At 41.8% G+C, this 25,563-nt stretch overlaps 1 protein-coding gene across 3 annotated transcripts in view; it reads left to right on the forward strand.

Moving 5' to 3' along the window:
* The window catches only part of LOC129868589 (connector enhancer of kinase suppressor of ras 2-like), a 55,161-nt gene that overhangs the window by 2,635 nt on the left and 26,963 nt on the right, over nucleotides 1-25,563 (forward strand). For all 3 annotated transcript variants that reach the window (XM_055942702.1, XM_055942701.1, XM_055942703.1), the window contains 7 exons: nucleotides 6,575-6,738; nucleotides 9,815-10,017; nucleotides 10,285-10,372; nucleotides 10,680-10,721; nucleotides 16,200-16,319; nucleotides 16,533-16,592; nucleotides 19,496-19,564. In XM_055942702.1, coding sequence (XP_055798677.1) covers nucleotides 6,575-6,738; nucleotides 9,815-10,017; nucleotides 10,285-10,372; nucleotides 10,680-10,721; nucleotides 16,200-16,319; nucleotides 16,533-16,592; nucleotides 19,496-19,564 — 746 coding nt within the window. The remainder of the gene's footprint in view (nucleotides 1-6,574; nucleotides 6,739-9,814; nucleotides 10,018-10,284; nucleotides 10,373-10,679; nucleotides 10,722-16,199; nucleotides 16,320-16,532; nucleotides 16,593-19,495; nucleotides 19,565-25,563) is intronic.

A 25,563-nucleotide genomic window follows, 5' to 3' on the forward strand; every position in this document is an offset into this window, starting at 1 on the left:
ATGATTCCTTTGGGTAAAATGTCGATGTCATTTGGAATGAATATTATATGCCTGTTGTATTTCATTCTGTGATAGGTCTGAGGGCAACAATGAAGAAATATACTGCGAATAATTCACTTCTTCAAGGGGGCTTGCCTCTTGGTCACCAGGAAACTGTTGCCATGGAGCCTTGATAGCTAGAGGAAGGCAACAGAATGGAAATCCCACATGCGGCAAGCTATCAAATGAAAGCACCCTTAGAAGAAAAGCATGAAAAAGAATTCACATGTGGGAAAAAAAATGATGTGAAAGTTTCATGAGTTAGACACGTGGTTTTCGGAAAACAACGTTTCACATGAATTTTCACCTGAACAAATCACATGGAAAAAATGTCAAGTAGGAAAAACATAGCCTACGTATGATGTTTCACATACAGTGCATTCGAAAAGTATTCAGACCGCTTGACTTTTTCCACATTTGTTATTCTAAAATGGATGAAATCGTCCCCCCCCCCCCCCCCCCCCCATTAACCTACATACAAGAACCCATAATGACAAAGCAAAAACAGCTTTCTATTTTTCTTTGCAAATTTCTAAGATTTAAAAAAAACTGAAATATCAAATTTTCATAAGTATTCAGACCCTTTACTCAGTACTTTGTTGAAGCACCTTTGGCAGCGATTACAGCCTTGAATCTTCTTGGGTATGATGCTACAAGCTTGGCACACCTGTATTTGGGGAGTTTCTCACATTCTTTTCTGCAGATCCTCTCAAGCTCTGTCAGGTTGGATGGGGAGCATTGCTCCACAGCTATTTTCAGGTCTCTCCAGAGATGATTCGATTAGTTTCAAGTCCAGGCTCTGGCTGGGCCACTCAAGGACATTCAGAGACTTGTCCCAAAGCCACTCCTGCATTGTCTTGGCTGTGTCGTTGTCCTGTTGGAAGGTGAACCTTCACCCCAGTCTGAGATCCTGAGCGCTCTGGAGCAGGTTTTCATCAAGAGTCTCTCTGTACTTTGCTCCGTTCATTTTTCCATCAAACCTGACTAGTCTCCCAGTCCCTGTCGCTGAAAATCATTCCCACAGCATGATGCTGCCACCACCATGCTTCACCGTAGGGATTGTGTCAGGTTTCCTCCAGATGTGACGCTTGGCATTCAGGCCAAATAGTTCAATTTTGGTTTCATCAGACCAGAAAATCTTGTTTCTCATGGTCTGAGAGTCCTTTAGGTGCTTTTGGCAAATTCCAAGCGGGCTGTCATGTACTGAGGAATGGCTTCCGTCTGGCCACTCTACCATAAAGGCCTGATTGGTGATGTGCTGCAGAGATGGTTGTCCTTCTGGAAGGTTCTCCCATCTCCACAGAGGAACTCTGGAGCTCTGTTAGAGTGACCATTGGGTTCTTGGTAACCTCCCTGACCAAGGCCCTTCTCCCCCGATTACTAAGTTTGGCCGGGCGGCCAGCTCTAGGAAGAGTCTTGGTGGTTCCAAACTTCTTCCATTTAAGAATGATGGAGGTCACTGTTTTCTTGGAAACTTTCAATGATGCAGACGTTTTTTGGTACCCTTCCCCAGATCTATGGCTCGACACAATCCTGTCTCAGAGCTCTAAGGACAATTCCTTCGACCTCATGGCTTGTTTTTGCTCTGACATGCACTGTCAACTGTGGGACCATTGACAGGTGTGTGCCTTTCCAAATCATGCCCAATCAATTGAATTTACCACAGGTGATCTCCAATCAAGTTGTAGAAACATATCAAGGATAATCAATGGAAACAGGATGCACCTGAACAAGGCTGTAAATGTAACAAAATGTGGAAAAAGGGAAGAAGTCTGAATACTTTCCGAATGCACTGTAGTGGTCAGGATGTTGGCTTCTCCCATGGGAGACCTGTGATATTATATATTTCACATTTTCTTTTTCAGCTGGAGGGACATTAGTGCCCTGATCTCCCATGGGAGAAGCCAACATGTTGACCATAAGACCAAGAGGGACAACATTCATTTTGAAGTCGCCATGAGAAACCACTACTCTTTCATGTGCATTTTCACGTTTTAATGTCAAGTAGGGCTGTCAATTGATACAAAATATAATTGAGTTTATTGCAGTATTTTATGTGATTAATCATGACAAATTGCATATTGACATATTTGATTTGTCCAAAGTAACAGTAAGCAAAATCAGGTAAATTGGTAAACACACTGTCTTTAACCTCAAAGTCAATTTGTTTTGACATCGCATTTTTGTTGTTGTTGTTGTATAGATTATGTATCTTGGATGTTTTCAGTGAATTTTGAACGCTTTCAGATAATGCAATAAAAAAGTGCACAAAAATGACAGAAAGTGAACTTGAGTTAACTGTCAAGATAGCGCTAGTTTTAACATGGTAGCCCTTTACACCTATATACGGGTTGAAAATGGCAGATATGAGCACTGATAAACGCAGTTGCTGTACAGTAACATGCTTTAAATTACGTCAGAGTTCAGGCTCTTTACTTCACAGCGCTGTATGGGTTTTGACCAATGATGTGTATGAACCCTAGAATGCGTTGCTGTGTATTGGCAATTGAGAGACGCTGAAGACACAAGTCGGCCATATTGGCACTCCCAAGTAAGAGCAGTCCTCCATAGGAATGAATGGAATTACATGTATTTAAGTATTTATTTGCTGTACTGGAGACAGTAACATTAGTACTCTCAAAAAAAGTAAGAAATGTAATTTAAATTTTTATATGTTTAGCTAACATAATATAATTGAAATGTATGCATTACGTTTTCTGTAATAGAATAGATGTGTCAAAAATGAATGTAGACATTCATAAATGCATTTATGTAGCTTCCTAAATCTTTTTTTTTACAATGGAGGAGGAGTACCAAGGTGGCTGCGCAGTGATTTCAATACAGGGCCTCCTGTTAGGCATTCAGGATTTATATACATCATTGGTATTGAATGACAGCTGTTCTGAATTTGAGCATCGCACGCGACAAGAAGTAACCCCCATCCCTCCCGCTAATTGGGCAACTTTAGTAAATGTTTTGTTGTCTGAGTGAGGGAAATGTTGTAAATTAATAGGACTCGATGTATTTTGAAAGATGAGACGTTGAGGATTATAATAAATACCGCTTTGATGTCATACAAGCAAGCCAAAAACCTGTCTAAATGTGCACTTCACATTTCCATATAATTCAATTCATGTCATTGTGATTATGTAATTCTATGATTAGGGCTTTACACTTCTTGTTACAAAGAACATTGTCTATATATTAGACAGTACACACACAGGTAGGCACAGCATGGCACGCACACACACACCAATGCACCAGTTGAGGCGTTCATGAAAAACTAGCACCATGGACAGGGAACCTGCCTTGGTAATGCGTGCCTTGCATTCATACTACGCTCCAACATTGTGGATCAAGGTAGGGCAGTTGGCAAACTAATTGAACTGTACCTCTTCTATTTCATAACCACAATTATCTGTGTGTGAGAGTAGGTTCAATGCCAATGAGTGTAAGAGGGAGGGACTGACCTGTTTTTGAGGGCATTGAGAACTCTGGATTATTCCCTTGGGTAAAATGTCAATGTCATTTTTGATCAACGTTTATGATCACTATGTTTGATGTAAAGTTACAAGGTGACATGGCGTCGTACCCTGGCTTGTTTTGAACAGAATTAGCGTATGTTTGTCTATTGTCAAGAACATTCGCAGCGGAACACACACCTGAATTCACTCATGACTCTTTTCAACACGCACCAAAATTACGATATTTCTCCGAATTGCCTTGTGAAAGAGCAACACTGCAAGGTCGTATTTTATAACTTAGCTAGCAATACAATAAGCTTTCAAATGATGCCCACTTGACCCAGATTGCGATTTATAATGGACCATTTGTGGGTTGCGTAAACAACAAATGTAATTGTATGATCGCGGGCATGCAGCGTTGTGTTCCAAACAAAACAACTACAAGTGTGCTTGCCCTAGTTCCTCAACGGTACAGCTAGGAGATCTAAAAAATAGTACCTTATAGTTGAAGACTCTTCTTTAAGTCATAAAAGTGCTTTGAAATTACTTAGGAACTGTGCACACTTTGGAGAGGTGTGTGGCCACTTGGAGACACCAGTTAGTCCTCTCACTCAAACCCTTGTCATTTTTTGTCTTATGTTGCACCTACCCCACATTTCCAGGAATATTCTTATCATGTTATTGAATGTATCCAGAGTATTTTCAGATTTCGTTATCAACAAATGGAGCGAAAAGTAGAGTGAATGTACAGTATAATATAATCAATAGTGTAATGTTTGGATTCAGTCTTGTGTCAGGTGAACTGTTGTGTCCTCAACTTTGGTCTAATAATTTTGATATAATCTCCAAACTGTTCCGTTTCAATGGCAAAAGTGCATATAGATGGCAGAATTCAGATATGACGTCTTGTTTGTCGGTATCCACTGAGTTTTTGTTTAAGAAGAAATGTGTGTCAAAGGCATGTGGGGGCCTCCATCTTTAAGTACCTCCGCTATTGCTACCATGCTTATGCAAATGCTTTTCAGATTTCTTCTGTGAAAAATAATTTCAGTTTAGTCCTATCCATATAGGCCAATTCCAACGAGTGTAAAGGGTTAAACAGGATAAATAAGGAGACAGAGGGCTAGCCACTGTTCTTTTCTCTTGGCTTCTTCTAACAGTCACTAACCAAGGTATAAAGAAGAGTGGCTTGCGGCTGCAACAGTCACACTCCAAATGAATGGCTCAGAAATCATTTAAAAAATGTTTTTTAACGCACTTTAATTGTTATACTCAGGTAGGCTAAGTTAACTTTTTACAGAATGGCATTACATCATTTTCAATTCCATATGTGGAAACATTGCTACTGCAACATGTTAACACCACCTTTTCATGTTTGGTGTGTAACACTATTTCAACACCACATGTAACTTGCGATTCCAAATGTGATAGTTAGATTTTCACGTGCCGGTTTCTTACATGTGAAACTGCATATTTGATTTTCACATGTGAATGGTTTTCACATGTGAAACTCCAAATTTAATTTTCACGTGATTGTTTTCTACTTGTTAAAATGCAATCCCATATGTGAAAGTGAGATTTTCACATGTGGAGTTTTCTAACATGTGAAACTGCGAATTTCACATGTGCAACTGTAATTCACATGTGAGGTGAGAACCTTTTTTTTCTCACATGTGAAGAGGTGGTGTTAACACGTGACCTTTAAATTTAATACATGTGAAAATATGACTTCACATGTGAAAACAGCTATTCCACATGTGAAACTGCAAACAAGACATGTGTCAAGGGCAGCCATTCATGATCATTACTGTATATGGATGCATGAACGTGTGCGCACGCACACACAAATGCACATGCATACACAACCCCCCCCCCCCCCCCCAAACACACACACATACGCACATGCTTTCACAAATTTCACTCCCACGAACGTACTGTGGAGACACAAACACACCCACACACAAGGCCATCAATTTTAATGTCAAGGCCACTGTGTGCTCAGAGAAACATTTCTAAGGACCCGTACTGAGCCTCGATTCAGTTACTTAGAATGAGGTCGGGGCAGCAGCACACAAGACGGCAAGACAAGTGTTCGCCATATACAAATGGGGAACTTAGTTCAGATGATTTGCCTGACTATACAGACTGTATGGATCGAGGTCGGTATTGAATAGATGTATCCTGAGTCATTTGTATATGGCTCTGAATGTATCACCCTTTGATCTACCTAGGCAACATCAAGCTGGCTAATTTGGCCCCTGTTGAATGCCTGTGGCCATGGATGTGTGTGTGCTGGGCTTTGGTGTGTTGACATGGCCCAGCCGGTGTGTGTAATGTGGGTCAGCTCTGTGCTGTGGCTGTGGCCTGCTCTGCTCCAATATGCTCTGTGGCTGGAGATGAGTATTCTCCCGGGAGTCATGGATGGATGCTGTGGTTGAAAGCCAAGATTCTGCTAGTCTGCTCTGCTGCTTTCTGGGCTCCTCTCTCTCTCTCTGTGCAGCCTGGCCAGATGTACATGGCTCCAACACAGAATGCTGCAGTGGACTCTGTGTGTCTGTGTGGCTCTGCTGTGCTCTGATAAGGATGGCTTTAATACGCTGTGGTGAGAGTGGTTTATCTCCTAGACTAGTCCCGTTTCTCTCTTCCCCCGTTCTGTTCTGCTCTACACAAAGAGCAGCTCAACTGGTAGACTGGTTCTGTTCAGTTCTCTGGAGTTGAAACGTTGAATGGTTGAAAGCATGCTTCTGGTATTATGTCGGAATTAACACAAAAAATGACTGAAATGGAAAATGAGTTTTTAGAGTCAAAGTAGCCTGGTATGGGTTACAAATCTTTTTTTTTACAGCAATTAGTCTGAATCTGCCAATCACACAGCATTTTATACAACTCTGTTATATTTATAGCTTTCATGGTATATTTCAAACTTAAATAATTCTAAATAAATCAGCACAATCTGCATTCTATACACCTAGTGAATGAGTTAGATGTTGACAGTAAAGGAGACAAAGACATACTATTAGAACAAAGGTGTGCCTAACATAGTTTCCCCTCATTGTGTGTCCCCCATGCAGGCCTGGATGACTGTCTGCAGCAGTACATTCAAAACTTTGAAAGGGAGAAGATCAACGGGGAGCAGCTTCTCCACATCACCCACCAGGAGCTGGAGGAGCTGGGGGTCACCCGCATCGGACACCAGGAGCTCATCCTGGAGGCTGTGGACCTACTCTGTGCCCTGGTGAGGAGACATGCAGGGCTGGAGTCAGGAGCGATGGTCAGGGCAAAGGGCTGTAGAGTTAGACCTCTTGTTTGCGGACATGACAGAATAACTTTACTATCGATGCCTTCCAGTGCAACCAAGCCAGTGCAGTCAAAGTGCTCCAACTAGAGAAACACGGTGGACGTGCAGGAGATGTCCAGCTAGCCTAGTTGCTAGATCTGTTTGTGCACCATTTGAGAGAGAAGGCATGGCAAGGCATGACAGACAAGATTGAAGACAATAAAAGGTCAGAAGAAAGTGTCGCTTTATTATCTACAGCCATCATCAGTGTTTTCTGCTGAGTAACAAGCAGTGGAGGAGAGAGGCAGCAGCAGTGCTCAGTGACCAGGGCTAGAGAGGTAGAGCTGAGGCTAGGGCCAGAGTTGCGGCGATGATTTGTGTCCGTTGGAGCTAAAGGCTAATTCAGATTCATTGGTGAATTGTATCCTTATATCCTAGATAGAGGTGGAGTGGGAGGAGACTGTGCTGATTAGTGGTGGAGTGGGAGGAGCCTGTGCTGATAGAGGTGGAGCGGGAGGAGCCAAGGCTGATTAGAAGTGGAGCGGGCGGAGCCTGTGCTTATAGAGGTGGAGTGGGAGGAGCCTGTGCTGATTAGAGATGGAGCGGGAGGAGCTTGTGCTAATTAGACGTGGAGCGGGAGGAGCATGTGCTGATTAGAGGTGGAGCGGGAGGAGCCTGTAGTGATTAGAGATGGAGTGGGAGGAGCCTGCGCTGATTAGAGGTGGAGCGGGAGGAGCCTGTGCTGATTAGAGGCGGAGCGGGAGGAGCCTGTGCTGATTAGAGATGGAGCTGGAGGAGCCTGTGCTGATTAGAGGTGGAGCGGGAGGAGCCTGTAGTGATTAGAGATGGAGCGGGAGGAGCCTGCGCTGTGTGCATCAGTAAGGGAGGCATGTAATGTTAGTAATGTTAGTCTTGCTGTATGATGACTCATACAGAGAGAATCAGGCGTGGGCATGGGAAGAGCCCTGTTAGATAGAGCGAGCTAAGAGCTCTGTATTAACTTGACTGATTCAGAGAGGGGCCACACAGCACACGTCCTCTCTGATGGGCTGGGGAAGTGTCTGATAATAGATCCATAGGCCTAGACAGCAGCAGCTGGGAGGGAGTGTGTGTGTGCATGTGTGTGTGAGAGGCTGCCTGTGTGTGAGGCGTGTGTGGAGCTAGCTGAGGTTAGTGTGTGATTCCCTGTGACAGAGCGGCCTGCAGCAGAGCATCATTAGAGTGCCTGGACTGCCTGAGACCCAACATCTCCACACAGACAACCACACACATGTAATCTGTGTCTATTAGTTAGATGGTCCGGTGGGGGCTGCCTGGGTGTGTGTGTCAGAATGTGTGTGAATGTTGAGCAGAATGTTCCTCCTTTATGTTCACATAGGGGGCTATAGTATAAGTTTGCGACTGTGTGAGCATGTGTGTATGAGTCTGTGAACATGTGCATATGTGCTAAGACAGTATAGTGTGTGTTCTGCGTCCCATCTCCATTATAGTGATGTGCTGTGATTATCATTGGATGCTGGGACATGTCCCCATTGATCCTGGCAAAGTGCACTACAGCTAAACATTGCGTCACTCTGCTGAGAGGAGGCTGACATGAGTAATGACTGTACTGGAGGAGACCTACAGGTGGAGGGGACAGGAGAGACAGGACACGGACGTGGTCACGCACACACACACACACTGCCTTATTAGTGGCCTGACCAAAACGGATGTCTGCTGAATAGGTCTCAGTCCCTCTGCTCTGCTTGTGTAAGACAAGACTCTCTGCAGATCAATTTTTGAAATGAATTTATCTTTCCTGGGTTGATTATGTGAGTGTGATGGATTGAAAGACAATGCAGGCTTAGTGTCAGTGTGACCGCTGACTCAAACTGAGGGTCGGTTGTTGCTGGGAGTTAGATAATTGTTCATCAGTCGGCAGTGACCAGACAGACAGACAGACAGACAGACAGACAGACAGACAGACAGACAGACAGACAGAGCTCTGCTGCTGAGTTGTTGATGTAATAGGGATTTTACTCCCACCAAATTACAAAAGACATTACAGCCATCAGAGAAAAGTGTCCCCTCCATGCAGTGACACCTCTCTCTGCCTGAATGGCTCACTGAAAGGAAGGTAGCAGGGAAATGGTTGAGCTGGTCAGTACTCACCACCACCTAGCAGCATAATGGTGTGTTTCCTCTACAGTGGGTCGACTGCCAAGAACAAGGCCTTATTATTGTGTCGCTTAGTTTATTTGCATGGATGTACAGTAACATATTTAATTCTCCCCCGCCTTTTATCTCTTGTCATCCTCTGCATTGACGTAATAGGTGACTAGCGATGGAGAAGCCCCCATAAAGAGCAGCCTGATCAGACAGCAGCACATTACTTTGATATTTTGAATGAAAGAGGAAAATCAATAAGGGAAGAAGAAGCTATGGAAACACTGGGCTTGTTGTAATTAAGAGTGACAAAGCCAGGAGTCACCATGGCAACTGGGCTGGGCTGGGCTTAGCTACATTGTTGTGGGTTAGACAGGAAGGAGGTATTTCTCCATGGTGACAGTGACTAATGTTGACTAGACGCGGAGAATAAGAGACAGCTATTCACACCCAGGCACACATCTCTAACAGACACACTATTGTGACAACGAGTATGACAGATGAGTGGTCTTCATTGTGTCTCTGATGAGGCAAGCATCTCTTTATGTTTACTTGAAAAACTCTAGATCCAAAGGATAAAGCTGTCCACCTGGTTTGGTAGATAAATTAAGAGGGAAATCTGAGATTATCTGAGATTATGTGACTGAAAGGATTTGTCTCTATATATCTCTGACATTTAGCTCTTATATGCACTATACATTTGCTGCAACACTGTTCTGCATGAGCTTTCTAATACAAGTACTGAATAAGTTAGTCACACCACAATGTCATTGCAAGTTACTGTTATTTCTCCACGTGAACTTAATGTATCCACATTTTAACTTTAAAGTCAAACACTTCTGGGAGCATACTGGACCATGGTCTAAGGGTACTGTACGTTCTGTTCCAGAACTACGGTCTGGAGACTGAGAACCTACGTACTCTATCCCACAAGCTCAATGCCTCAGCCAAGAACCTGCAGAACTTCATCACAGGGAGGCGTCGAGGTGGCCATTATGATGGCCGGGCCTCACGCAGGCTGCCCAATGACTTCCTGACCTCCGTGGTGGACCTCATCGGAGCAGCCAAGAACCTTCTGGCCTGGCTGGACAGGTGGGTGTTACATCTCAGCTTCGGGGGTTGAGATTTATGCATCGGAACATCCCAGTTTTGTTAGACTTAGAGTAGTTTATTTTCCCCAGAGGAACTTCATTTGCGTATGCCTAATAGTTTATATATGGTTCTCTTTCATTGTAAAGTTGTTGGGGAAGGCAAATACTGTCTTATGCAGAGATGTTTCTTTTTTCTATCTCACTGACTGTTCTGCCCTCTCCCATCCTCTGATGTCTGACTGTATTGTACTTTCTTCCCTCTTGCCAGATCCCCATTTGTCAGTGTGACAGAGTACTCCTTACTGAAGAACAATATTGTTCAACTGTGCCTGGAGTTAACCACCATAGTACAGCAGGTGAGTTGTCCAGAGGTGGGTAAAGGTTAGGGAATTAATTAACTAGTTACTAGTGCATCAATACGTCTCTGACAGAACACTTGGCTATATACCTCCATTTTATAATTCTGTTAGTTTTGTCGGGAATAGATGAAGGCCGACTGAAAATAACTTTCCTGTTTTAAATACTCTCAAGAGACAGTCTGCCAGCTAAATTCATTTCACTGCACTTGGGATACTTGCATCTGTCTCATCTGATAGGGGCTCAGTTTCATTTTAATGTTTTAAAAAAACATTAGTTCTCTAACTGGTTTTAATTGTCTTGCAGGACTGCACGGTGTATGAGACAGAAAACAAAATTCTTCATGTGGTGAGTTTTGAGTTTTCTTCTATGGGGTTTAATGCCCACAAGACCTACAAATCTTATTATCAATCATTAATTGCCACCTAATACTTAATCTTAGTTAACAGTCATAACATAAGCAACAGTAGTCAGTAAACAGTAAAAATTATCAAATGTTTTCACAATAAGTGGTATGTGAATCATCCAACGTTATATGGGACAATGATTTAAAACACTCATTAATATTTACACATTGTTTTATCACACACACACACACACACACACACACACACACACACACACACACACACACACACACACACACACACACACACACACACACACACACACACACACACACACACACACACACACACACACACACACACACACACAACTTGAATTAGGGCACATGCCCACACTTGAACGTGTGATAATACAGTCACACGCGTCCTCCTCATCGACCAGGCAGGCAGCACTATGGAAGAAAAGGGTTTAGATTATTAATAAGAGTGTGTGAGTCTGCCTGTGTATTTCTCAAAAGCCGCAGTTTTAAGGCCTTTGGTTGGCAGTCTGTGTTGAATAATGCAGAACCTCCCTGCTGCTCCCGCGGGCATTCCTGCCTACAGCAATTAGACAGGGAGAGAGATGGTGAGGCAATAATAAAGGAGAAGCTAGGACAAACTATGTACAGGCCAGACGTGTTTTTGTTTGTCTGTGTGTGTGTGTGTGTGTGTGTGTGTGTGTGTGTGTGTGTGTGTGTGACAGAGAGAGAGCAAGAGAGAAAGTGAGAGAGAGCCCAACTGGAGACTAAGGGAATAGATGGAAGGTCATGGCTGTGTCACTGTAGTTACGCTGTTCACTGCCAGCAAGTTCTGGTTACTGTGCTACTATTGGCAGTAATAGAATCCTATGTACAGTACATTTGACATGACATCTGAAGGACATGACAGTATCCAGCGCTGTTCATACAGTGCTCCATAGACCAATGAGAGACCCCTTTTTCCTCAACTTGTTAAACCTGGGAAGGAGAGCCGTAGCTTGCCTTTGAAGAATGCCTTGTGAGTCTCAGATGATGAATAAACCGAAGAATCGCTCATTAAAAAACGGGTCAGATTCTCAGATAATTGCATACAGTGCTTCATTCTTGTTGCTCTAAAAACGCAGGGAGGAGAAGAAGAAAGTGACTCCATGCTCTTGTCATCCCCAGTTGGCTCTTTGTCCTTCAACAAAGTGATACTGTTGAACTCCAGGAAGTGATGCACAATCCCGATGCTCACAATAGACAATGTAGCAGTCAGTGTAGTAGTAATACCTTACACTGTGTGGCTTCTTTTCCAGGAAACTGCCAAAATAAAGGAAACACTTGATTAAATGAGGATTACATAGTATATTGTAAGCAGGTACTTCCACACAGGTGTGGTTCCATGTATAAAAATGCCCAGTTGCCCATTATTTTGGCTACCATGGCTAGAATAAGAGATCTCAGTGACTCTGAAAGAGGGGTCTCAACCCAGCTACCACATAACATTCTGAGGTGATTTTTGTGTCCTATGGTTATTTAGCATATAACCTTCCTACAACTTTCTTGGAATGGTGTAGGGTAGTTCTTTGGCTTTGGAACATTCTCATCACATTTAAGGAACATGACAAGAAAACATTGTTTTTCATTACTTTAACTGAATGTTTCCGAAATGTTCAAATGTAAATGTTGGTAATGTTCTAGGAACGTTCTCCAACTGGTTTGTCATGGGGAATGTTCTCAAATAGTTCAGAGAAGGTAAAACAAATATTCTGTGAGAATTTCAGTACTTTAGCATAATGATTTTCTACAAGTTTTCTCATGGTTCTATTTAAAGTCATGTTCTCAAATTGTTCCAAGAATGTTAATAGAAGGTCCAAGGGCCCGGGGCTGGGTTTCTACTAAGCTAACATATGGAATTGTTTTAAGAAGGTCATACCAAGGATCATTTAGATATTTGATTTAGAATTTTATTTGATGAAACATTGAATTTGGCCTTACTGCTATTAGCCTATAGAAACACATTGAATAACATATTCATCGTGTCAAAACAGATCATTTTAATTTATTTTTGGACTATGTTTTGAAGTGCCTGTCCTATGTCTGAGAGATAAGTTCAGAAAATTATTTATATTTTTTTACCCATATTTAACCCCTTTTTGGCACTAAAGTACTTTCATAATAAAAAAAATCTGGTACAGGGTTACCTTCAGATGAGTCTTGTGAGACTTGTGGGCATCCTAGAGCAAAACATGAGAGTCTCACCTTTTGATGGTGTGGTCATATTAGTGTGTAGTCCAAACTGTTCAGACACTACTGGCAGATCGGCAGTACCGGCTTCAGACAAGTCCCCTGACACTCGTAGAGCTAAATGGAAAACACCATTGTGAGAGTCTCATCTTTCCATAGAGGGGGAGACACTACAGACATTTTCGTGATAAGACCAATTTTTGGGATCTCCTGGTCTGACAAACACTGCTGCAGCTCTGCCACCATCCACCCCAGATGCGGAAGGTCGACATCGACAAATGCGGTGGATTGAGACGCAGTCTATGCAAAAAAACATATCTCTAGCCGAAACATGATACATTTTTATGGGGATTTAAAAAAAAATGCTAATCAACTTTAGGTTAAGAGGGAACTTTCTTCTGTGGGAAATTCAGTACTTCAGCATATCATTTCGGACAGATTCCCACATGGTTGGGGCGGCAGGAAGCCTAGTGGTTAGAGTGTTGGTCTAGTAACCGAAAGGTTGCAAGATCGAATCTCCAAGCTGACAAGGTACAAATCTGTCATTCTGCCCCTGAACAAGGCAGTTAACCCACTGTTCCTAGGCTGTCATTGAAAATAAAGAATTTGTTCTTATGTTCTTAACTGACTTGCCTAGTAAAATAAAGTTTTATAAAATGGTTCTATTTAAAGTAAGGTTCCCAAGTTGTTTGCATAACGTTAAGAAAACTTTCCATAAGAACCACAAGTAAACTTTAGTAATGTTTAGTAATGTTATAAAAAAATACATACATTCTGTTCTCAGCATCAACAAAACTCTTTCTATCTTATATCTTGTTAATTAAGTGTGGTCAGTGTGGTCATGGATAGAGAACAGAAGATTATAGGTTGAAAAAGAATGTGTTGGCATGATTAATAGCTAAGGAAATAATTTTCCATGTGTCCTATCTATGCTTGGAGTTAAAAAATACAGATGAAGTCAGAAGTTTACATACACTTAGGTTGGAGTCATTAATACTCGTTTTTCAACCACAAATTTCCTGTTAACAAACTATAGTTTTGGCAAGTCGGTTAGGACATCTACTTTGTGCAGGACACAAGTCATTTTTCCAACAATTGTTTACAGACAGATTATTTCATTTATAATTCAGAGTATCACAATTCAAGTGGGTCAGAACATTACATACACTAAGTTGACTGTGCCTTTAAACAGCTTGGAAAATTCCAGAAAAGGATGTCATGGCTTTAGAAGCTTCTGACAGGCTAATTGACATAATTTGAGTCAATTGGAGGTGTACCTGTGGAAGTATTTCAAGGCCTACCTTCAAACTCAGTGCCTCTTTGCTTGACATCATGTGAAAATCAAAAGAAATCAGCCAAGACCTCGGAAAAAAATTGTAGACCTCCACAAGTCTGGTTCATCCTTGGGAGCAATTTCCAAACGCCTGAAAGTACCACGTTCATCTGACCAAACAATAGTACGCAAGTATAAACACCATGGGACCACGCAGCCGTCATACCGCTCAGGAAGGAGACGCATTCTGTCTCCTAGAGATGAATGTACTTTGGTGCGAAAAGTGCAAATCAATCCCAGAACAACAGCAATGGACCTTGTGAAGATGCTGGAGGAAACAGGTACAAAAGTATTTTATCCACAGTATAACGAGTCCTATGTCGACATAACCTGAAAGGTCGCTCAGCAAGGAAGAAGCCACTGCTCCAAAACCGTAGTTTGCAACTGCACATGGGGACAAAGATCGTATTTTTTGGGATAAATGTCCTCTGGTCTGATGAAACAAAAATAGAACTGTTTGACCATAACGCCCATCGTTATGTTTGGAGGAAAAGGGGGGAGGCTTGCAAGCCAAAGAACACCATCCCAACAGTGAAGCACGGGGGTGGCAGCATCATGTTGTGGGGGTGCTTTGCTGCAGGAGGAACTGGTGCACTTCACAAAATAGATGGCATCATGAGGCAGGAAAATTATGTGGATATATTGAAGCAACATCTTTAGACATCAGTCAGGAAGTTAAAGCTTGGTCACAAATGGGTCTTCCAAATGGACAATGACCACAAGCATACTTCCAAAGTTGTGGCAAAATGGCTTAAGGACAACAAAGTCAAGGTATTGAAGGGGCCATCACAAAGCCCTGACCTCAATCCTATAGGAAATGTGTGGGCACTAAAAATGTGTGTGCGAGCAAGGAGTCCTACAAACCTGACTCAGTTACACCAGCTCTGTCAGGAGGAATGGGCCAAAATTCACCCAATTTATTGTGGGAAGCTTGTGGAAGGCTACCCGAAACATTTGACCCAAGTTAAACAATTTAATGGCAATGCTACCAAATGCTAATTAAGTGTATGTAAACTTCTGACCCACTGGGAATGTGATGAAAGAAATAAAAGCTGAAATAAATAATTCTCTCTACTATTATTCTGACATTTCACATTCTTAAAATAAATCCTAACTGACCTAAGACAGGGAATTTTTACTTGGATTAAATGTCAGGAATTGTGAAAAACTGAGTTTAAATGTATTTGGCTAAGGTGTATGTAAACTTCTGACTTCAACTGTATATGTTAACCCAAAATAAGCTAGCAGTGTTATTGAAACAGTGAAAATTAAGGAAGTTAAAAAAGTGCGTTAATTAAACCTCCCAGGAAAACGTTCAAGGAACCAGAGTAAAACGTTCTCAGAACCTCCCTGCAACCTAAAAATAAACGTTTCCAGAACGGGTGAAATTTTCACTTCTGTTCTTAGAACGTTTAGAAAACGTTCAGTTTTACCCGTCCGGAAACGTATGGCTTCGTTCTCACAACCAATGTGAAATCAAAAACATTAGTTCCCACAACTTCCAAGGTACCAAATGTGCTAGCTGGGAAAGGAGTATATGGAGTTTTAAATGGTGTGTGTGTCTCAGTCACCAGATCTCAACCTAATTGAATACTTATGGGAGATTCTGGAGCGGCGCTTGAGACAGTGTTTTCCACCACCATCAATAAAACACCAAATGATGTAATTTCTTGTGCATGAATGGTTTTGCATCCCTTCAATGGAGTTCTGCCAAGGTGCATTGAAGCTGTTCTGGCGGCTCGTGGTGGCCCAGCGCCCTATTAAGACACTTTATGTTGGTGTTACCTGTATCATTTAGGCATCCAAAGAATGATAGTTATTCAGGCAGTAATTCATATTACCCAGTTGTCAGTGTGAGATGCAGCATATAGAATGATCCCTTCCTGTCTTCTGTCTGCAGTGTAAAACATTGTCTGGGATCTGTGACCACATCATCTCGCTGTCCTCTGATTCGCTGGTGTCCCAGTCGGCTCATCTGGAGGTGGTGCACCTGACCAACATCATGCCCAGCGAGGGCCTGGTTAGTACTTACTCTGACTACACTGTAGATGCCTTCAATCATACCTCCACAGGAGCTGAACAAGGAGTTTGTCTAAGATACTCAGTCTTTGACAGGATAGTTCTATGACAGAGAAAACAGGCTCACTTTACTTGTTTGCTGTTGCTTACAAGTTTCATAACAAGATATTGGGAAGTGTAAGTCTCATCATTCAGCCTTTTTCCTCTCATTTAGGGAATGTACATCAAATCTACATACGACGGCCTTCATGTCATCACTGGGACCACTGAGAACGTAAGTCTACTTTCTGGACCCTGTTACCCTGTAGTAAAACAAATGTTTTACTTTAAACATTCTCTGCTAACCATACCCACTCTTGCCACCATACCTTTAATCTCGGTTAACCCAGAACTAAACTCTTGCGTAATTGGTCAGATGCTCGATTAAGTTCTGGGTCCATATGTGTTGAGAAGAGATCGGAACCGGCAACTCTATGGGCCAAATGTCCCCTCCCCTTCTTAAATTCAAAAGATGCTGACAGCTGCGAAATCTTGATTTGTCCAAAGCACCAGAACTAATGCTGCTCGTTATCTCATGCATCCCATTGTATCATGAAAGATCTACAGTACCATTTATGTTTACGTACTGTAGTCTGTCCATGAGAGATTACCATACCTTTGTTTTTGTCTCCTACCATTGGCTTGCTTCTTTGACCCATGAGCTTCTTGTAATGCTATAAAGATCAGCTCCTCTGGTTAGGGCTCTGGGATAACTGTTCAATTAATGCAGCAAATAGTGAACACCCTAATTAACATCTGGGTGTTTAATTGGAGGTGAAACAGAGGAGGGGTGACAGAGGCTTGCAGATGGTAGTATGGCACAGAGAACCACAGCTCTTCTAATTAGCATCACTTTCAAAGCAGGACTGGGATGGGGAAGATTCTCTGTAGGAGATGGAGAGGGAATGGGTGCTGCTGTTTAATGTGATGTTTAAGTTTTACTCAGACACATACTGTGACTGATCATTTTTGTTATTTCCGAGCCCCTATGGAAGGAAAATACTGGAGATATTGTACAAAGTGTGCAGTCGTAGTACCACGGTATGAAGGGAGGTATAGAGGCTGGTGATGTCTCTGCCAAGTGATATGACTCATCTCGTCTTTTCAATTGCTGCTAAATGGTGGCTGAAATTTATATTTTTTATTTAATTTTATTAGGATCCCCATTAGTCGACGCCAATGGCAACAGCTAGTCTTACTGGGGTCCGACATATAACGAAAAATACATTGCAGACAAAATACTTTTTGCATTTTACATACATTTAAAAACATGCATTTAAAAAAAGTAACACTCTTTAGACTGTTACTGGACATTTTGGGGGAAACCATAATCTACCTGTCTTCTAAAGCTGCGCCAGCATAGCCTCCCCTTGCAGACCAGTCTTTGCTTTAGCCAACTCCTTTGTTCTGTTTATTATCATGCCAGGTACAGTCAATTCAGAAAGTTTCAGACCCCTTGACTTTTTCCACATTTTGTTAAGTTACAGCCTAATTCTAAAATTGATTAAATAGTTTTTTTCCCCTCATCAATCTGCACACAATACCCCATAACCACAAAGCAAGGTTTTTAGACAGAAAAACGGAAATATTACATTTACATAAGTATTCAGACCCTTTACTCAGTACTTTGTTGAAGCACCTTTGGCAGTGATTACAGCCTCGAGTCTTCTTGGGTATGACTCAACAAGCTTGGCTCACCTGTATTTGGGGAGTTTCTCCCATTCTTCTCTGTAGATCCTCTCAAGCTCTGTCAGGTTGGATGAGAAGCGTTGCTGCAAAGTTATTTTCAGGTCTCTCCAGAGATGTTGGATCAGGCTCAAGTCCAGGCTCTGGCTGGGTCAATCAAGGACATTCAGAGACTTGTCCCTAAGCCTCTCCTGAGTTGTTTTGGCTGTGTGCTTAGGATCATTGTCCTGTTGGAAGGTGAACCTTCGCCCCAGTCTGAGATCCTCAGCGCTCTGGAGCAGGTTTTCATCAAGGATCTCTTTGTACTTTGCTCCGTTCATCTTTGCCTCGCTCCTGACTAGTCTCCCAGTCCCTGCCGCTGAAAAACATCCCAACAGCATGATGCTGCCACCACCATGCTTCACAGTATGGATGGTGCCCAGTTTCCTCCAGAGGTGACACTTGGCATTCAGGCCAACGAGTTAAATCTTGGTTTCATCAGACCAAAGAATCTTGCTTCTCAGGGTCTGAGAGTCTTTAGGTGCCTTTTGACAAACTCCAAGCAGGACTGTCAGGTGCCTTTTACTGAGGACTGGCTTCCATCTGGCCACTCTACCATAAAGGCCTGCTTGATGGAGTGCTGCGGAGATGGTTGTCCTTCTGGATGGTTCTCCCATCTCCACAGAGGAACTCTATAGCTCTGTCAGAGTGACCATTGGGTTCTTGGTCACCTCCCTGACCAAGGCCCTTCTCCCCCGATTGCTCAGTTTAGCCGGGCAGCTAGCTCATTTAAGAATGATGGAGGCCACTGTGTTCTTGGGGACCTTCAATGCTGCAGACATTTTTTGGTACCCTTCCCCAGATCTGTGCCTCGACACAATCCTGTCTCGGAGCTCTACAGACAATTACTTCGACCTCATGGCTTGTTTTTTGCTCTGACATGTACTGTCAACTGTAGGACCTTATATAGACAGGTGTGTGCCATGTCCAATCAATTGAATTTACCACACGTGGACTCCAATCAAGTTGTAGAAACATCTCAAGGATGATCAATGGAAGCAGGATGCACCTGAGCTCAATTTTGAGTCTCATAGCAAAGGGTCTGAATACTTATGTAAATAAGGTATTTCTGTTTTCGCTTTGTCATTATGGGGTATTCTGTGTAGATTGGTGAGGATTACATTTTAAAAAATAATAATTTTGGAATAAGGCTGTAACGTAACAAAATGTGGAAAAAGTCAAGGAGTCTGAAAACTTTCCGAAGGCACTGTATGTCATGTTTGGCATGACAATAAATTCAAAGTAGTTGGCCAAAGCGTATACTTGTAGTTAGTATATGACCTATACTGACAAACCATAGACAAAGGTCTCTGATGACAATGATCTATCCGTTTATATTGCCATGTTGGCACAGTCGATGTGTCCTAACCTCTACTTGTCTTACTTGGATCCTGTCTGTCACTGTCTCTGCAGTCTCCAGCTGACCAGTGCAAGAAGATCCATGCGGGAGACGAGGTCATTCAGGTCAATCACCAAACTGTGGTGAGTCCAGACGGTGTGTTCCACTGTGGATACTGAGTACAGCACTGAGTACTGTTATGTCATTTAATCCCACAGGATCTCTCTCAGGGTCTGGGAAATACATTCTGTTCAGTCTGGGTCAGGAAAGGTCAGCTATCATGAATGAGAAACGTCTGCTTTCCTAGACTCTATACTCCTCTAGCCCAGCCTGTCTGGGGACTAAACGCTTTGCCTTTGGAAGCCAAGTACAAGGTGCTTATTTAGTTCTTCCTAGTACCCAATTAGTCCTCAATTAATCATTTAGTATCTGGTAGTTAGGGATTTAATGTACTTGTAAGGATACAGGGGTCTGGATAGTCATTAATTGATAATGAGCTTTTAGTTCCCAATGTAACCGAGTCGGTTCAAGGGTTGGCAGCACTGGACAATCCATTTAATCTGACCTGATCTCACTTTAAACAGCAAAAAGGATAGTCAAATCACTCCTCTATATTCATCAATAGATACCTTATTTATGGTTAATCAAATTATCTACACCAATGTTTTCTCCTCTTTAGTAGATGTATTGAAACACATATCTTGCTTGTGGCTTTCTTTTGTAAAATAACTATGAATTAACTGATTTATTTACAAACAATTGTCAACATGTAACATCACATTAAGGTGTGGGACATTCACTGTATTACAAGGAACAATAGCATATCTATTTCACTCCAGAGAAGTAGCCACGTTGGTGCAGATGCTATCCTACAGTAGCTTCTAACTAACGTTTGCTATCTTTCAAGCTAGCCAGGTTTGATTAGCAGCTTGTACACTGCCTACTGCTCTTGTGGCTAGGACCACGGATTGTCCCGGGAGTGTGACTGTTTGAATCCCTGCTCTTTGTTGCTGTTTCCATCTGTCCTGTGACCTGCCCGGTCTGGAACTGCGAGGAGTAACAGCATAGCCTACATTGCTACCATGACAAAAACCAAAGCCGGTGGGAGCACTGTTGAGGACAGTGGTGTCTCTCTATCACAGGTGAAGGAACTTTTAAACAAACAAAAATAGTTTTACAAGCAGGTGTTACAACAACGAGAAAAAGCTTCAAGTGTTGTGTCCAAATACTGCTGGAGTCAACTAAGAAAAGAATGGATGATCTGACCAGAGAGGTCCAGGACCTGAAGAACAGTTTGCAGTTCTCCCAGGGTCAGATCGATGAGTTTAAAAAGGAGAACAGCAAGATAATAGCAATCTGTAAGTCATTGAGAGAGGACATCCGTTCTGTATTTCAATCCATAATAACAATGACGGAGAACTCAGATTATCTCGAGGGACAATCAAGGCGGAACATCACTGTTGTGGATGGAATCGCAGAATCTCCACGAGACCTGGACGGAGTCTGAGGATAAAGTGAGGGAAATAATAATTGAGAAACTGAAGATGGACCACAGCAAGATTGAAGTGGAGCACGTACACAGAACTGGAAAACCCAGGCCTATAGTGGTCAAGTTCCTGATGTTCAAGAACAAGGTAGCTGTTCTGGAAAGAGCAAAGAACTTGAGAGGAACGTACATCTTCCTCAATGAGGACTATCCTGAAGCTGTGCGCCAGAAGAGGAAAGAACTTATCCCAGGCATGAAAACTGCCAAAGCGCGTGGGGACATTGCTTACATCCGCTATAACAGGCTCATTGTCCACCCTCCCTCCCAAAAGCCTAGAAAAGGATGAGAGAGCCAAGCCTGTGGGTTCATATTTTCAATCCCACAGCACACACACCACCAAATGATTGATGGACTCCTGAATAATGTTTTTTCTTGCTTTGTTTGTTATTTTCCATATTATGTCTATCTCTGATAAGCTCTCCAGGAAAGGGCAAAAATGGCCCATATTAATATAGGTAGCCTTAAAAAATAACGGTAATGAAATCAATAACTTGCTAAACATCAGATAACATTCATATATTAGCCATTTCTGAGACTTAGATAATTACTTTGATACAGCAGTATCAATACAAGGATATAACATCTAAAGAAAAGACAGGAATGCTTATGGGGAGGTGTTGCTGTATATATTCAGAGCCATATCCCCGTAATGCTTAGAGAGGATCTCATGTCAAGTGTTATTGAAGTGTTGTGGTTACAGGTTCATCTGCCTCATCTAAAGCCATTTTTTTTAGGGTGCTGCTATAGTCCACCAAGTGCTAACAGTCAGTATCTAAATAATGTGTGAAATGCTTGATAGTGTACAGTATGTGATGTAAACAGAAGTCTACTTACTTGGGGACTTGAATATTCACTGGTTTTCATCAAGTTGTTCGCTCAAGAGGAAGCTTCTCACTGCAACCAGTGCATGTAGTCTAATTCAGGTTATTAATCAACATACCAGGGTGTTTACAAACACTAGACCCTCTGGATGTATTGATCACGTCTTTACTAATATTGTAGAACTTTGTTCTAAAGCTGTATCCGTACCCATTGGATGCAGTGATTACAACATAGGGGTTATATCCAGGAAAGCCAAGTTTCCAAAATCATGCACCAGTTAAGAACTGTTAAGGCTCCATGGATTGATGAGGAATTGAAAAATGTATGGTTGACAGAGATTGGGCAAAAGGAGTTGCTCATAAGTCTGGCTGCACATCTGACTGGCTGACTTACTGCAAATTGAGAAATTATGTGACTAAACCCATCAAAAAGAAGAAGAAGCCAAGATCAATGATATATTCATCGGCAAAGTGGGCAATCTTAGGCAGGAAATGCCAACAATGAACAGTTAGCCATCGTATTCATGCATAAAAAAAACAAAGCATTGTAAGTTTCAATTTTGTAAAGTTAGTGTGGAAGAGGTGTTTTTGTTATCGATTAATAATGACAAACCTCCTGGCATTGACCACTTAGATGGAAATCTACTGAGGATAATAGCTGACTCTATAGCCTCTCCTATCTGTCATATCTTTAATCTGGGCCCAGAGAAAAGTGTTTGTCCTCAGGTCTGGAGGGAGACCAAAGTCATTCTGCTACCCAAGAATGGTAAAGCGTCCTTTACTTGTTCCAACAGCCGACCTATCAGCTTGCTGCCAGTTCTTAGCAAAATGTTGGAAAAAATGGTGTTTGACCAAATACAATGCTCTTTTACTGTAAACAAATTAACAGACGTTCAGCATGCTTATAGAGGAGGGCACTCAACATGTACTGCACTGACACAAATGACTGACGATTGGTTGAAAGAAATTGATAATAAGATTGCGATAGCTGTACTGTTAGGGCAGCCTTTTGATCTTATTGACTATCACCTGTTTTTTGTTTTTTACTTCATGTGTTATGGCTTTTCAACCTCTGCCATATCGTGGATTCAGAGCTACATTATCTATCTAATAGAACACCAAGGGGTTTCTTTATTGGAAGCTTCTCTAATGTTAAACATATAAAGTTAGTGTACCGCAGGGCAGTTCACTTGGCCCTTTACTCTTTTCTATTTTTACCAATGACCAGACACTGGCATTAAACAAAGCCTGTATGTTCATATATGCTGATGATTCAACCCTGTACACGTCAGCAACCACAGCTAGTGAAATCACTGCAATCCTAAACAAAGTGTTGCCGTCAGTTTTAGAATGGGTAGCCAACAATAAACTGGTCCTGAACATATCTAAAACTAAGAGCATTGTATTTAGTACAAATAATTCCATAAGTTCTATAACTCAGCTGAATCTGGGAATGAATGGTGTGTCTGTTAAGCAAGTTGAGGAGACTAAATTACTTGGTGTTACCTTAGATTGTAAACTGTCATGGTCAAAACATATTGATGTAATGGTTGTAAAGATGGGGAGAGGTCTGTCCGTAATAAAGAGATGCTCTGCTTTTTTGACACTACACTCCACAAAGCAAGTCCAGCAGGCTCTAGTTTTATCTTGATTATTGTCCAGTCATATGGTCATGTGCTGCAAAGAAGGACCTAGTTAAGCTGCAGCTGGCCCAGAATAGAGCGGGACAATTTGCTCTTTATTGTAATCAGAGGGATAATACTGTATTAATACTATACATGCCAGTCTCTTTGGCTAAGAGTTGAGGAAAGACTGACTGCATCACTTCTTTTTATAAGAAACATTAATGTGTTGGAAATTCCCAATTGTTTGCATAGTCAACTTACACACAGCACTGACACACACACCTACCCATCAGACACGCCACCAGGGGTCTTTTCACAGTCCCGGGGTACAGAACATATTCAAGGAAAGTTACAGTATTATACAGAGCCATGATTGCATGGAACACCCTTCCATCTCATATTGTTCAAATGAACAGCAAACCTGGTTTCAAAAAACAAATAAAGCAACACCTCACGGCACAATTCCTCTCCCCCATGTGACCTACTTGTTGTGTGTATGTACTGACATGTATATGTAACTGATAGCTGCTCACACACACACACACACACACCCTACATGTTAATGTTTTTAAATGTATGTAAATTGTAAAGTAGTTTGTCTGTAATGTATTTTTCGTTGTGTCAGAACCCGTTAAGACTAGCTGTCGCCATTGGCTGATGGGGATCCTAATAAAAATCGAATAAAAATCAAAGCTTTGCAGCATTCAGCATTCCTTCTATTTTTGCCAGAAGTAAATGTTTGTTTATCCTACTGTGGCTTCTGCACACATGTACAGAAGCCACAGTAGCTACGTCATCCACTGATGAAACAGTGGCAGCTTTAGAGGTCATGACCTACTGTTTGTGTCACTTTGCATTGAGGTCTGTGTATGTTTCTCCTTGTCGTTACTGCAGAGGCCCTCCAGGCTATTTAAAGTCCAGTAAATATGATTCTAGTGGAATTGGAGATGTAGTATGAAAACAGCTGGCAGGAGAGGATAAACTAACAACTAATATAAACAATGGATTGGGAGGAGTGTGGCATTTTCTGTAATTTGTTTGGGTTGGTGTCACCATGGTGGATGCATTAATCAGGCCACTTGTGATGTTGTCATACTGAGCAGGGGCAGTGTCCTAGCTCGGTAGGGACCATTTCTAGTAGGCCTAACTGCACATTTGTGATATATTTTTAAAAGGTAAAGGGCACAGTACTTCCTCCTACCTTAACAAAGATACACAAATAAGTTGTGGTTGCGGTAGCCTGTTTTACTGTGTATAGAAAACTATTTTACTGTGTGATCAGCCAATCACATAGATTATACATTTTATGACATGACGCTGTGTCCAGAAACATGAGACAGTGGTTGTGCCAATGAACTTTCATAATATTAACTGAACGGTCACATGCCTTGGCAAACATCCAATAGAAACCTACAACGGGCAAACCTGTCCTGGGGGCCAGAGGCTAGCTAGCTTATTACATGCTTTGTCCCAGCTAGCGCATACGTTTCTGAGAACCATATGTTTCTTAGAGCTTGGTAAGAACATGGTTGTCCAATGGTTATTTTTGCATATAACCTTCCCACAACTTTCTGGGCATGGTGCAGTATTGTTGCTTGGCTTTGGAACATTGCCAGCACATTAAAGGAACTTCACGAAAAACCTTTTTTTATGGTGTTTCGTTACTTTAAACAGAACATTTCCTAAAAGTTACAACATGATTACATTTAGTAACAATTTTGGTTTGTTCTCCAACTGATTTGACATTGGGAATGTTATCAATTAGTTAAGAGAGAGTTAAGAAACAACGTTCTTATGTGGGAATTTCAGTACTTCAGCTAAATGTTTCCAAAACGTTTCCTCTTGGTTCTATTTAAAGTCATGTTTCCTAAAAGTTCAACCATGGTTACATTTCATTTCAATTTTGTTAATGTTCTCGAAACATTCTCCAACTGGTTTGACATTGGGAATGTTCTCAAATATTTATTCTGTGGGAATTTCAGTGCTTCAGCATAATGTTTCCTAAACGTTTCCTCATGGTTCTATTTAAAGCCATGTTCTCAAATTGTTCAGAGAACGTAAAAAAAACTATCCATAAATAACGCAAGTAAACTTTAGTAGCGTTCAGAGAACGTTCTAAGAATGTTATTTAAAACATATACTTTCTGTTC

Source organism: Salvelinus fontinalis, chromosome 13 (genome assembly GCF_029448725.1).
Source record: "Salvelinus fontinalis isolate EN_2023a chromosome 13, ASM2944872v1, whole genome shotgun sequence".
NCBI classification, from domain to species: domain Eukaryota; kingdom Metazoa; phylum Chordata; class Actinopteri; order Salmoniformes; family Salmonidae; genus Salvelinus; species Salvelinus fontinalis.